Source organism: Geotrypetes seraphini, chromosome 3 (assembly GCF_902459505.1).
Source record: "Geotrypetes seraphini chromosome 3, aGeoSer1.1, whole genome shotgun sequence".
Lineage (NCBI taxonomy): Eukaryota > Metazoa > Chordata > Amphibia > Gymnophiona > Dermophiidae > Geotrypetes > Geotrypetes seraphini.
In genome coordinates, this window is record NC_047086.1 from 235,812,491 (window position 1) to 235,827,485 (window position 14,995).

General features: G+C 41.7%; 1 protein-coding gene across 2 annotated transcripts in view; it reads left to right on the forward strand.

The window, feature by feature from the left end:
- Window positions 1-14,995, forward strand: part of LOC117357857 (retinol dehydrogenase 7-like) — a 68,150-nt gene that overhangs the window by 45,465 nt on the left and 7,690 nt on the right. For both annotated transcript variants that reach the window (XR_004538882.1, XM_033939041.1), the window contains exon 4: window positions 3,675-3,838. Coding sequence is in view for 1 of the 2 variants with exons in the window: in XM_033939041.1 (XP_033794932.1) it covers window positions 3,675-3,838 (164 nt within the window). In the remaining variant the exon portion in view is untranslated. The remainder of the gene's footprint in view (window positions 1-3,674; window positions 3,839-14,995) is intronic.

Genomic DNA, 14,995 nt, shown 5'->3' on the forward strand with positions numbered 1-14,995 from the left:
CACTGGGTTGGGACAATATGAGTAGGCAGGCTTTTCAAAGATTAAGGGCTAGTTTGTGTGAAAGGCCCGTGCTCAAAGCTATTGATTTTGACCTACCATTGATTTTACAAACTGATGCCTCAGGCACAGGCTTAGGAGCAGTCCTAAGTCAAGAAAGCCAAGGGTTAGAACATCCCATTCTGTACTTGAGTCGGAAGCTCCATCCTAATGAACAAAATTATGCAACGGTGGAACAGGAATGCCTAGCGGTAAAATGGGCTGTTCAGACTCTTGAGCATTATTTACAGGACAGGGAGTTTACGCTAGTGACTGACCACGCAGCCTTGAAATGGTTAAATACCATGCGGAACAATAACGCTAGACTTACACGATGGTATTTAGCCCTTCAGGTGTTCAAATTTAAGGTGGTGCATCGGCCAGGTAAACTTAACACCAATGTAGATATTCTGTCACGTATGCCTGAGAATATAGGGACTCCTCCGGGTACAAGTGAGGGTCATCCTTTAAGGGTGGGGGAATGTGACAAACCCAGCACCAGCACTAGCCCAGTCCCTGATAGGATTAAGTGCAGAAGAATGGACCAGATTGATTCTGGCGCTCAACTTGAGGCTGACCTCCCTTGCCCCTATAATCAAAGTGATAGTGAGCTGGAACAGAGGCAGGCAGGTTGGCAACAGCAGCTTCTGGGCTTTAGAACAGCTAAAGAAGCCACAAGGAAAGTAGCTGCAGTTGAAAAACCCAGGCAGAGGAAAACTGCTGTAGAGCCAAAACCCATCCCCCGCTACAGGCTGAAGGGGATTGGCTCTGGTCTGTTTAAAAGCAGGCAGAGACAAACAGGAGGAGGAGGAGCGAGTGACGAGGGCGAGTCACTCCCACAGCCCAAGGCAGGAGAGGAGCTGTGGAACAGGGCAGCAGAGGAGAACGTGCTGGATTATCCCATGCAGGATTTGGAGGAAGGCTTAACCCCTTCAAACTATCCAGTGCCAGACCAGGTAGAAGGCATGGAGATAGAAATAGCTGGCCCTAGGGTAGAAGGCCAGTTAGAAGGTATGGAATTCTGAATGAAAGAATGCAGCAACAGGGAAACTGTTTGTGCTTTGTGTTTTCTTTTTGCATATCGTTTTTTTTCTCTCTCTGTTGCCCAAGTTAAACCTGAAGAAGGGGATATATATATTGAGCTGTATAAGCATAGGAAGTTGGAGAATAATACTTGCCTGAAGTCTGAATCAAGTTATGCATTCAAGGACAAGTTTGGGAACCAGATGCAGGCTGAACTGTTTAAAGTGCTGTTGGAACTGTAGGAAAGTTACTGTGACTCCCGTTGCAGGGAGCTAATTAGATTAACCGTCTCAGCTGTGTGATTTGTGCCTGCATGTAGGAGCTGAGAGAAAAGCTGTACTGCTAACAGAGTGTGCTGTGACGATTTTTGCCTACTGAGTTCTTGTCTGCTTGAAAATGTACTGTAAGTTTGATTTTTGCCAATTTACTATTTTTGTTCAATGACCTGCAAAGTGATATTGTTTTGCTTGTTGCATATCTTTTGACCTGGAGGTCAGAATAAACCACTTATGTTTTCCTAAAGAACTCGTTTGCTTGGTGATATAGTGAAACCTTGTACTTCCCCTATATCTCGAGGGGCCTAGACCGTTGTCTGGGGCCGCCTAAAAATCCTGGAGGTACCCCTAGTTAAAGGGGACACGCCTGAAGCAGTGTGTTTGTCACACGCCAGCCCTGGACTGCAAGGGGGTTTGTGACATGCAGGAAGGTCAGTGGGGCGAGCGGTCCTTCGGGGGTGGCGGGGTACTGAACGGCAAGGCCGGAACACCCCCTTAGGGCTGGCACCCGGGGCGGCCCGCCCCCCCTAGGTACGCCACTGCCCCTACCGCAGCTTGATAAAAGGACCTCTAAGTGTAAGTATAATGAGATTTCTTCACAATTAGTAAGGAAAGATTTGTTTTCTCAACAGACCCTGTATTATGGAAACTCAAATAAGGCGGGAAGATTATTGGCAAATTATCTTAAAGTGAAAAATAGAAAGACAAAAATTATTTGGAATTAAAGATGAGAAAGGTGATTTTCATTCTTAAATTGGACTTATATTAAAACAATTCCTAAAATTTTATAAAGCTTTATATTCTTTTGAGCCTTATTTAGATAAGGAAAAAGATGGTATTGAGTTTCTAAAATTAATTGAGGAACCAAAAATTCCTGAACATATAAAAAGAAGTTTGGATGAGCCTATATCACTAAAAGAATTACAAACGACGTTGAAATCCCTTAGAGTTTGAACCAATCAGCACTTTCTCCAACAAACAGCATGCGAATGTAGTGAATTTGCACATCTATCACTCATACCTTTATCTCAGCTGCTAGAGGAGTCAGAGATCTCTATTTAATAGAATATTGTAATGAGTAGTTATTGGACTATCATTTTTCCCTAATAGGTATAATTGCAAAGTATGGGGGGGATTTTTGATTTGATATTAAATTAATAGGACAGAATATATAATATATTATATGATATATGTACTACATATGAATTAGTAGGATTGGGAGGGAGGGTTTAAATATTATAATTTAAGTTAAACTGACAGAAAATCAAGTGATTTTGTTTAAGTTTAAATGTTATTTTATGATACACTTGTAAAATGTAAAATGAATAAAGAATTTAAAAAAAAGAGATCTCTATTTTAAAATAGCTTAAATAAAACCATAAATAACACAAGAGCTAAAGGAGCTACTGGTGGCTCAAAAACACTAAAACTTATAAAACCTGCACCAATTTTCAAACCGATGCTCTCATGTGAAACAGCATCTCATGCTGAGCCAAATTCATCAAAAATACAATTTTCCTATTGTAATAGTATGAGCAAGTGTTTGGGGTGAGCCTGTGCAAACACAGCCAGACACAGTCATGAAAGGTACACAAAAAGTACTCTTTATTAACTCAGGCCTTAGGCACCTTGGCCAATCAGAGCCTTAGGCCCTTCCTTGATGCATCCCAGGATGCACCAGGAAGGGGAAGGTCCGCCATTTTGAATAGGTGGGCCTGCTGGTCAGAGGGAGGAGGAATCCCTCCTGCCAGCCTTCATTTTAAAGGTACAGGGGTGGGGGATCCCAGCGGCAGGAGGGAGTGGGCATCCCTCTGCCATTCTTCATCTTAAAGGTACTGAGGCAGAGGTGTTGGCAGGTTATAGGGAGGCTGTTGGGGGGGGTCATGGGGGGACCCCAGTTGCAGGAGGGAGTGGGCATCCCTCTTGCCAATCTTGTACAGGAGGAGGGTGTTGGGGCCAGGCAGTAGCAGACAAGTGGAGGTGTCAGCAGGAGGGGGAAATATTTCCCTCTGATGCTTTGCCTGCCGGTCAATTAGCTGAGCCAGCAGGACTCAGGGAGACCTGTGGCTGAGTTGATCGGGGCAGCAAGAGCAGCCTTGACTGAAGGAAGGAGCTGTACCTAGTGATTACTCTTCCAAGTAAACGCCAGGAACAGTTCCTCCCTTCCTTTAGTGGCAATCCGCCCAAATAGCGTGCATATAATTTGCATGCTGAGAATCGCCCGTAAAAGTCAAATCAGCTGGTTTTCTCCTTCCTTTGATAGGTAGACACTGTCTCTGCCCAATTTATAACTGTTTTTGTACTTGGTTGAACTTTCTCTGTATCATTTTTCTGTTCTAGGCGAGAGCTCCATACTTTTGGAGTGAAAGTCTCCATCATCAACCCTGACTTTTTTAAAACAGAGATCCTCAATACCAAGTCCCTTCAGGAGAATTTTCAGCAGGCCTGGAGCCAGGTCCCTAAGGAGATCAAGGACAGCTATGGGGAAAAGTATTTTGAAACCTGTGAGTTTTCTGCCATTTTAATCTTTAAGAAAATAGGTGATCTCTTTAACCCAAGCAAGGTAGAACGGGGGGACCAGGGGCATAGTGAGGGAGGTTGGCGCCAGGGACGGTGGCACTCCCAGCATCACCACACAGTGCATCCCTTACTCTTTCATTCTGCATCATATGCCCCCCTCTGTCCTCATGTACCTCTTGAAATGTTCACTGGCACAAGCAGCATCTTCCACCTGCTGCTCGTGCCAGCCTCAGCTCCCTTCTGATGTCATACTCTGGTCTCACGATCAGTGGCATTAGAAGGGTTCCAATGCTAGCCTGAGCAGCAGGTGAAAGATGCTGCTCACACCAGCAAACATTTAATGAGATACCCGGGGAGAAGGGGGGAGGGGGAGGACAGAGAGGAAGAGAGGCACCGACACCCTCATGAAGATGGCACGCAGGGCAATTCACCCCCTGCCCTACCTTACTACACCACTGCAGGGGACCAACAGTGATGAAAATAGTTGTTCACTGGAGAAACATAGGAAGGATAAAATGTAGAAAATCTGGACCCTCTACATCTGTCCCTCAGGCCCACCCATCCATGCCCCATCACACCCCAGACCCACCACCAATCCCACCCCAGCCCTGCCTCCAAACCCACCTCATCCCCACCCCTTTCTGCCTGCTCTCATCAGGCAGGACATCCACACATGTGCGAATGCCCTCCTGCCCAATTGAAAGCTTTTCAAAACCTAGACAAAGTGCCGGGGACATGTCTAGAGAAATCTAGACATCTGGTAACCCTACTAAATATGAGACAAAGAGCGTGGAGGGGCATAATCGAAAGGGACATCTAAGTCCGTTTACGTCCATCTTGCAAGTCGTCCAAAGTAAAAAATGGCTCAAGACACGTTTTTGAAAAATACATCCAACTTTATTTTTGTTTCAAAAATCGTCTAATTATATGTCCTGTCGATCTGATCGTCCAAGCCGCTAAATCGTCTATCTTTATTCCACATTTTCATTCAAGTCCAAAACGCCTAGAACAAGCCCTGTTGAACGTGGGAGGGGTCTGTAAAGTGATGGACTGAACCCCCAGACATGCCACCTAAATAGTGGGGTACCTTACAGGGCACTGCTGTGAACTTCACAAAAAGTGTGCCATGGCTTCTCCTACCTATAGGTCACAGTGAGCCCCCCAAACCACCTCCAGAATCCCCCTTTTCCCTTAATAGTATAATTATAAATGAGGGGGTGGGGGGGAGGGTTTTTGGCCTTTTATTAAATGTTGAGATTAATAGGAAAGAACATATTTTATGGTATACATGATTGCATATTTTATGATAGGGATGGGAGGGAGTTAAATTTCATTAATTTAAGTTGATTACGATAGAAACAATGAAACTAATAAAGTAGAATGGTATCTATTCATTGCAATATTTAGTTAATGGCCCCCATATCTCCTTAAATTTATTATAACTCCCCTTTTGTATAGCTATTGTTCTCTCCATTTTATAAATGTGACATAACGAATTCCACCAAAAATTATAATTCAGTCAATTCCAATTTTTCCAATTACTTGTGATCTGTTGTATGGTGACTCCTGTCATAATCAATAAAGGCTTATTATTATTTGATGATATTTGGCTCTTTGTTCTCATTGATATACCAAATAAAATCGTATCATATGATAATGCTACATGATTCTCTAATAAACAATTAATTTGGGACCAAACTGATTTCCAAAAGGCCATGATAAAGGGACAATAGAAATATAGAATAATAAATGATCTAAAGTCCCTGCTTCAAGATTACAATGCCAGCATCTATTAGACTTAGAGCTATCTAACTTCTGTAGTCGAACTGGAGTCCAAAATGCTCTATGTAACAAAAAGAACCAAGTTTGTCTCATAGATGCGGACACTGTACATCTCATCCTCCAAGACCAAATTCATGGCCATTGAGACACATTAATTTGATGCTTGATCTCAATGCTCCAAATGTCCCTAAGTCCAGTTTTAGGTTTTTTATTTACAAATCCGTTTATCAATTTATACCACTGTGCAGCCTGGTGTCCCAAGAAATCCACCTGGAAGCATAAAAATTCTAAACTATATTGCATATTAAGATTCTTCCATTCAGGGAACTCTGCCTGAATGGCCTGCTTCAGTTGCAACCATCTAAAGCTTTGTGATTTATTAAGACCATATTTATGTTGCAACTGTGAAAAGTCAAGCAGTTTACCATTTGAAATAACATCACCTAAAATCCGTATGCCTGCTATCATCCAATGCTTCCAGATGACCTTAAATCCGCCAATTTGAATCTTGGAGTTTAACCATATAGTTTGATTTGTAGATTTATAGATTGGAATAGGTGTTAAATTACTGACATATCGCAGTTTTCCATATATCCATAAATATTCTGTTTTCTTTATACAATCTAGGCATTTTAATGCTAAGAACATGACATAAACGTAGAGAGAACATGAGTCGCCATTCCAACCACAACCAGTCTGGGGTATTATCAATGAGCTCTGGGAGGACCCAATACATACCCTGGCGCAAAATATAGGCTTGATGATACCTATAGAAATTGGGAAAATTTACCCCACCCTCCGCAATTGGTTTTTGTAAAGATACTAAAGCAATTCTAGGAGTTTTGCCCTGCCAAATAAATTTTGTAAGAATACTGTTTAACTTTTTATAAAAAGACCCCTTTAAAAAAACTGGTAACATTCCCATCTGATAACAAACCACAGGCAATATCATCATTTTAATAGTTTGAACTCTCCCCCACCAAGACAGATGTAATGGATTCCATTGCTCACACATTTCTGTTACCTTCTGCAATAAAGATTTTTCATTCTCTTTCATTGTGTCTTCCAGTGTATTTTTTATCCAAATTCCTAAGTATTTTAATCCACCTTCTTTCCATACAAAAGAAAATGAATCAATACACGTTTAGTGGAAGAACTTCAGATTTACTCCAATTTATCTTATACCCTGAAAATTTTCCAAATTTTTCAATCAATTCAAGTAAGCATGGAATAGTTGTTTCTGGATTTCTCAAATGAAGCAATATAGCATCTGCATATGCAGAGACTTTGTATTCCCGATCTGAATAAGGAATACCCTGTTTCTCCTTTACTTGCTGAATAGCTAATAACAAGGATTCCAAAACAATATCAAAAAGCAAAGGAGATAGGGGACGACAACCTTGTCTAACCCCCCTCCACAAATTAAAGTGTTCTGAAAAATTATTATTAATATACAATTTTGCAACTGGGGAGCTATACAATGTTTGAACCATTTGTATAAATCTTGAACCTATTCCAAACCATTCCATAGCTTGATACATGAAGGTCCATTCCACCCAATCAAAGGCTTTTTCTGCATCCAAGGACATAGAAAAAGCCAGATCATTTATGGCTTTTGTTAAATTCAACATATGAAAAGCCAATCTTGTGTTATTAGATGAGTGTCTCTTAGCAACAAACCCAGTTTGGTGCATATCAATAATAAAAGGGAGAGCCTTAGCTAAGTGTAAAGCCAATGTCTTAACCAAAAGTTTTCCATTTACATTGATTAGCGAGATAGGCCTGTAATTTGAAAACCAATGTGGGATCTTTATTTGGCTTTGGCAAAACTATAGTCAATGATTCTGCCATAGTACCTGTAATGCAACCCTTATTTAGTTGAGTCTGATATAAATTTGATAGATGAGGTAATAGGGTAACTTGAAATGATTTATAAAATTCTACCATGAAATCATCATCACCTGGAGCGGATCCAACTCTAAGATACTTTAACGCTGTTTCCACATCTTTTAATGATATAGGCTCTTCTAAACTTTTTTTTATATGCTCAGGAATTTTCGGCCCTTCTATTAACTTCAAAAATTCTAAACCATCTTTTTCCCTATCTTCATAAGGCTCAGGCCTTTATAAAAATTTAAAAATTGACTTAAAATACTACCAATTTGAATATGTGTTTCTCCTTTCTTATCCTTTATTGCAATAATTTTTGTTCTTCTTTTCTTTGCTTTAAGATAATTTGCCAATAATCTTCCTGCCTTATTTGAGCTTCCATAATACAGAGTTTGTTGGGAAAACAAATCTTTCTTTACCAATTTTAAAGATATCTCATTATAGTTACCCTTTGCTTTTAATATAGCCTTTAGGGTACTTTGCTCCTACTTTTCAACTAATTTAGCTTCCAACTGTTAAAAATCAATTTTTCAATTTGGAAAAAGAAATTAAAGTTGTTTTCTAATATATGCTGAATATGAAATAATATTACCTCTCATGGTGGCCTTAAATGCATCCCATAATGTTTCTATGGTAATTTCTTCTGAAGGGTTAATTTGAAAAAATGTAATCATTTTTAATTTAAATTCTTCAAGGAAATTTGAATCCGCAATCAATGTATTATCGAATCTCCATATAGACCTGATATAATCTTGTTCATCTAACTTAAATTCAATCCATACACCACCATGATCTGACAAAATGATAGGATCTATAGAGGCTTTTGTCGCTTGTTGTACTATTATATTTGAGACAAAAATATAATCTATTCTTGAAAAGGACTTGTGAGCAAAAAGAAAATTCCCGAATATCAAAATGAAGTATCCGCCATATAGCTTTCAAATCACAAGATTGCACCAAATTATCTAATCCTAATGACTTCATTAGTTTACTTGGTTTTTTATCCATTAATAGATCCATGACAGCATTAAAATCTCCAGCCACTACCAAATTAGAAGCAACCAGTAGGTGAATCAATTGTTGTAAGTTTTAAAAAAAATTTTAAAACCTGTGAGCGGGGTTTGAGCCGCCTGGGCCAATCCGGCCCCATTCCTGGATTGGCTGGCCTGCCGGATGTTTGGTCTTGGCACCCATCCATCCGTCCAACGATTGCAAGGTACGGGGGGGTGGGATTGTGGGTGGGGGGTCATGGGGGTCGGCGGTGGGGCTGATCAGGGGTTCGGTGAGGCGGTCGTGGGTGGGGGGTGCATCGAGGGCAGGAGGGCCTGGGATCCCTCCTGCCCGTATTTTAGTAGGGGGTGGGGGGTTAGAGGGTGTCCCCGGGCCAGGAGGGCTTGGGCTCCTTCCTGGCCGGATCGTGTGGGGGGCGAGTGGGGTTGGAGGTCACCGGGCCAGGGGGGGGTTGAGGATCGCAGGGCAGGAGGACTTGGGCTCCCTCCTGCCCAGATCGTTGGGGGGGTAGATTCTATAACCGGTGTTGTTTTTGACAGACACCGGCTACAGAATCCAGCTTTTAGGTGAAGGACTGGCTCCTCCTTCGCCTAAAAGCCCTTGCTTTGGACGTTTGGGGCTTAGGCTTTTTTAGGTTGATTATATGGTATAAGTTTAGACGTAGTGGTGGTCTGGGCATTTAAACATCTGAATGTAGAGGCAGGCCATTATCAAAAGAAACCCTCCTTTTGGACGTTTTTTTTGATAATGGACATTTTCCCTGTTTCTATTTTCAAAGTTTAAGGCCTTAGGCCAAAAGGGGACTTAGACGTTTTTTTTGATTATGCCCCTCCACATCAGTATGTATCTATGAAAACATTCAAACTATAATCATAGATCTATATGTGATAAAAATCAGTTTAAATTTGAATCCCTATTCATTGTAATATTCTAATTAATGTCATATGTTCTGTAATTTAATATAAGTTTAGATAATTTCATGAACAAATTGACACTATCCAAATTAACATATCAATACTATTTCATTTTCCTCATTAATTCCTATTATAATTTATTACTTCTTTTTTTTTCTTACTGAAAATATACATAAATAAATATATATTAAACTTTATCACTTTAATCAGAGCCTTCTGAATTTCAATTCTATTTATAAATCTATTATAACTTACTAACACTTCCAAATCTAATGGAGAATACTTGTATTCAAATAAACTTTAAAATAAATTAAAATCAATATTATAAGCCAGAACAGACCTGAGCAATCCGAATGCAGAAGGAGTGAGGCCCCTTGCCGTGCAGGAAAGGATTTGTAGGAGATAATGAAAGTTTGCCAGAGTTCTCTCTCGATTTCTTCCGTAGTTTATTTTTTCGGAAGCTTCTCTTACATTTCTGTAACTCTATTGTTTACATAACACATTCCACATGTCATTTTTAACTTCACATCAATCCATCTGAAGCACACTCATCCTAAAAAAGTAGTATTTTCTTAAAACAAGACTTTCCTTTACATTGCGCATATCAGCAGAAAAACTAGCATTAACAGAGAACCATTACTCTGTGCAGAGAACTGCAACACCACATTCATAGAAGCTGTAAGGATCTTCTTTGGTAGCGACGTCAAAATCTATAATAAAGATCAGATCTGTACGATTGAAGATCAGATACACAGGAAGTGTAATTACATTAGCTGTTCCTCTCAGCACTGGCCTGTTTGAAACAACGAAGCTGATTTAATGGCATCACAGTTGAAATAGCATTTAAGAGGGACAACTTATTATTGTAGGTAGCATCTTGAAGCAGGGCCGCCATCAGATATTTCTGGGCCCCTTACTGAGCAATCCTATTGGGCCCCCCACGCACCCCTTCCCCCCCCGACCCCCCCTTCTTCCATGGGCCGAATACACACATACTTTTCTCTGTCGCCGCACTCTTTGACCAAAAGATTTGTAAGCCTGCAACCACGTCAAGGTAGACTCAGCAGAGCCCTAACCTAACCTAAACTAAACTAATCTATACCTATCTATTCTAAACTAACATATGTCTAATACTGAACTAATAACAAACTAACAAACATCTACATAATAAATAACTAATAAATAATAGTGCTAGTAGCTATAATTCACTTTTGAATGTAAAATCTCAGTTAAGGATTTCTTTTGACCTTTGTAGGCCAGAAGTAGATCACAATTGCACAATATTTTTTGTAACAAGTATTAAATGTGTTTTTATAAATACTGTAAGCTTAATAAATATATCAGAAAAAACTACACATCTGAGCGCATATCTGAACATGCACATCTGTATGATCCCATCCTCCTCTGCTTGCCCATAGCTGCATCATGCATGTTAAAAATGTACGATATGTTGATATGTGCACCTTCCTTCCTTCCTTCACATCCATCTATTCTGCTCAGCCTCTCCTTCACATCCACAGCTGCATGTTAATGATGATGTATATGTTATGATGATAAATAAGTGCATATGAGCACATCATTAACATGCAGTTATGGATGAATATAAAAAAGAAACAATATTCTGTACAATTGTCAATTTATAAATCAGCGTCTTCTCCCCATTCTCTCTTCCCCATTTCCCTTCAGCGTCCTCAGCCCACTCTCTCTCCACTTTCCTTCAGCACACGCATATAAAAACAAGCAAGTAATTTATATCATTTTCATTCTATTCATTCATAGAAAATAAAGTCTAAATAATGCCAGTCATATAACAAAACATGATTTTACAAAAATAATTCCCTGCACAGTCAAGCCTTCAAGGATTACTAGATGTCTTTCAGCAGTTCCTCTCCCTCCCTCCCCCTTACCTTTGTGGCCAAGTCAAAATGATCTACCAACAATAAAATTTTAAAAACACAAAGCACGCTGTACGCAGAGAAAATGTTAATTATCATTTATATTCCGCGGATGACTTTATGCAATGTCACCTCAGTAACAACTATACAAAAATAGACAAATATTCCCCCTCCCTTTTTACTAAAACGCGATAGCGGTTTTTAGCGCAGGGAGCTGCGCTGAATGCCCCACGCTGCTCTCAACGCTCATAGGCTCCCTGCGCTAAAAAACGCTATTGCGGTTTAGTAAAAGGGGGCCATAGTGCAAAATATAGACAGCATATATAAATTCTCAAAGCAGACACATTTTGATCACTAAATTGAAAATAAAACCATTTTTCCTACCTTTGGTAATTTCATCAGTCTCTGGTTGCACTTTATTCTTCTGACTGTGCATCCAATATTTCTTATATTTCTTCCCTTCTTTCAGCCTCCTGTATGCTTCCTCTCCTCCAGACCTCATTCCCTCCCCAAACTTTTTCTTTGTTTCACCCTGCCCCTTCTTTCTTTTTCTCTCTCTCCATACCCCCTTTCTTTCTGTATGTCTGTTTTCTCTCTCTCACCCTGCCCCCTTCTTTCTCTCTCCACACCCTCTTTCGTTCTGTATGTCTGTCTTTCTCTTTCTCTCTTTCCGTGCCCCATTTTTCTTTGCTTCACCCTGCCCCCTTTCTTTCTTTCTGGCTTCCTGTCCCCCCTTTCTTTCTTTCTCCCTGCCCTCCCCTATGCCACCACCATTGGGAAAATGCTGCCACCGCCACTGGGGAATAGGCTGCCACTGCCGCCATCGGGAACAGGCCGGCGCCAAGTTCGCCCTGCTTCTCTTCCCCGCGGGGCCGACCAACTCTCACCACCCAACGTCAATTCTAATGTCGGAGAGGACGTTCTAGGCCAGCCAGGCAGCGATTGGCTGGCCCAGAACGTCCTCTCCGACGTCAGAATTGACGCGAGTGGCAAAAGTTGGCCGGCCCCACAGGGAAAAGCAGGTAGAACTTGGCGCCGGCCTGTTCCCGATGGCGGCGGTGGCACTCAAGTGGTTAAAGAGCCGCAGTTTGCCGGCCTAGGGAGAACACTGGAGGGTGGCCAGCTGTGCACCCCCTTGGGACGTAAACCCATGGCGGGGCAGACCGCCCCCCCCTGGTATGCCACTATCTGTACCTCACTCCCTCCCTATGACCAAAAATTCTCCTTTCTTCTATTCCCCGTGTATACAACCATCTCTTTCCCTCCCTTCTTCTCTCCCAAGTCCATGCCTTCTGTGTCCAAAAACCCATTCCCTCCCCCACCTCAGCATCTCTTTCCCTCCCTTCCTCTCTCCCAAGTCCATGCCTTCTGTGTCCAAAAACCCATTCTCTCCCCCACCTCAGCATCTCTTTCCCTCCCTTCCTCTCTCCCAAGTCCATGCCTTCTGTGTCCAAAAACCCATTCCCTTTCCCACCTCAGCATCTCTTTCCCTCCCTTCTTCTCTCCCAAGTCCATGCCTTCTGTGTCCAAAAACCCATTCCCTCCCCCACCTCAGCCTCTTTCCCTCCCTTCTTCTCTCCCAAGTCCATGCCTTCTGTGTCCAAAAACCCATTCTCTCCCCCACCTCTGCATCTCTTTCCCTCCCTTCCTCTCTCCCAAGTCCTTGCCTTCTGTGTCCAAAAACGCATTCCCTCCCCCACCTCAGCATCTCTTTCCCTCCCTTCCTCTCTCCCAAGTTCATGCCTTGTGTCCAAAACGCACTCCCTCCCCCCTTTTGTGTTCCGCGTTTGCCTCCCAGCCCATCTTTGTAACTTTCTCAGCAAAACGAAGCTCAAGCCGCGAGGCTTGTCTTCTGTTTCCTGCCTGCCCTGCCGCGCACAAATAGCCGACCGGAAGTATTCTCCGACGTCAGCGCTGACGTCTGAGGGCAGGCTTTGCTTAAGCCCTCCCTCCGACGTCAGCGCTGACATCGGGGAACACTTGCGATCGGCTATTTGTGCGCGGCAGGGCAGGCAGGAAACAAAAGACGAGCCTCGCGGCTCGAGATGTATTGAACTCCGCGGGTCCCCCGTCCAGCTCTGTCCTGTCCACGTGGGGCGGACCGCCCCTCCCCCTAGACTGTGGCCTAGGACCCTGGGGGAGCTCGGGCCCCCTGTCAGCTCCGGGCCCTGAATGCAGGACTGGTGGTACTGCCCTGATGGCGGCCCTGTCTTGAAGCTTTAAATCTGTTACTCCAAATCTATAGGCATCCAGGACTACATTCTAAGTGGTTGTAACTCTGACTTCCAGAAGACTGTCCGATTATGACCATTGCCAAATATTATGTGGAGTCAGATTAGAACATTGGTAAATTATAACATATTTTAAATCCAAATATGTAGCGATGACCTTACAGTTGTGCTCCAAGCTAAGGATATTAGGATTGTCAACATTCTGGTGATGTTCAATATTCAGCAAACCTTTGCACTGTCCAGAAGATATAATATTGGTTGAAGATTGGCTAATGAGTATGTGCCTGGACATTTTCTTAAGTTTTAAGCCTCTGTCTGCAATATCTAATCTTCCCAGCTGTGTAATTGAGCCTGCCCTGCCTGCATTTAGGATAACTAATAGCTGTAGGGCGCTGAGGACAGAGCACTAGAAGGCAGCTATAGGCTGAAGCTGTAGCACGATGAATATATCTTAGATTCTTCATGTCTCTGAGCTTTCCACTTTCTGCTTCCTGCAGGTATTACAGAGCATTCTCATAATTTCCCAGTTGATAAAAGGGAATCCCAACCCAGTATGTAACTTTGAAGTTTTTTTTCTACTTATTCAGCACCTTGAAGCATTACTCTCTGACACACAGCAAAAATAACGTATTCTGTCTGAAGCATTCTATTTCTTATACAAGAATCCGTTGAAAGAAACTTTTTGAATTGAATCCATAGCATTCTTTTCTGTTTTATCTTAAAAATTTATATAAGCGAACATACTACTTGAATTATATTTTGACATCCTTTGAATATAACTTAAAACAAGAATCTACAAAAGAAAAAACTAAACCATTTTTGTTCAAACATCCAGTGAAGGAATCAAGGAGACATTGGTTGCTCCTTCTGTTGTATAAAATCTTCCAATTTTCCTGGATCATCAAAAGTAGTTGTTTTGTTTTCAATAGTAATCTTCATTATTGCAGGGTATAGAAGCTCGTATTTGGCCCCCATAGCTCGTAATTGTGACCTCAGATCTAAAACATTTTTCCTCTTATTTGCCGTGTTTTTAGCAAAATCAGGCACAATATGAATACGGGCATCTTGGCATTTTAAATTCTTATTTTGTTTTGCCAATTGGAAAATCTCTATAACCTGCTGATGACTTAATAATTTAAATATTAGTGGTCGAGGACCCATTTGCCTACCTGACCTTCTCGCAGGTATTCTGTGTGCCCTCTTGATCTCTAGAGGGAACTTTGTTTTAATAGGTAGTATCTTAGGTATAAAGCTTTCCAGGAAGGAAATAGAATTATCTTTCTCCACCCCTTCCGGTAAACCTAATATTCTTAAATTGCTCCTCCTCTCGCGATTTGAGCAGTCCTCCAGCTCCCAGATAAGCACTTCAATTTTCATCCGATCTTGTTTCATTTGAAATAATTCTATTTATTTCCTCC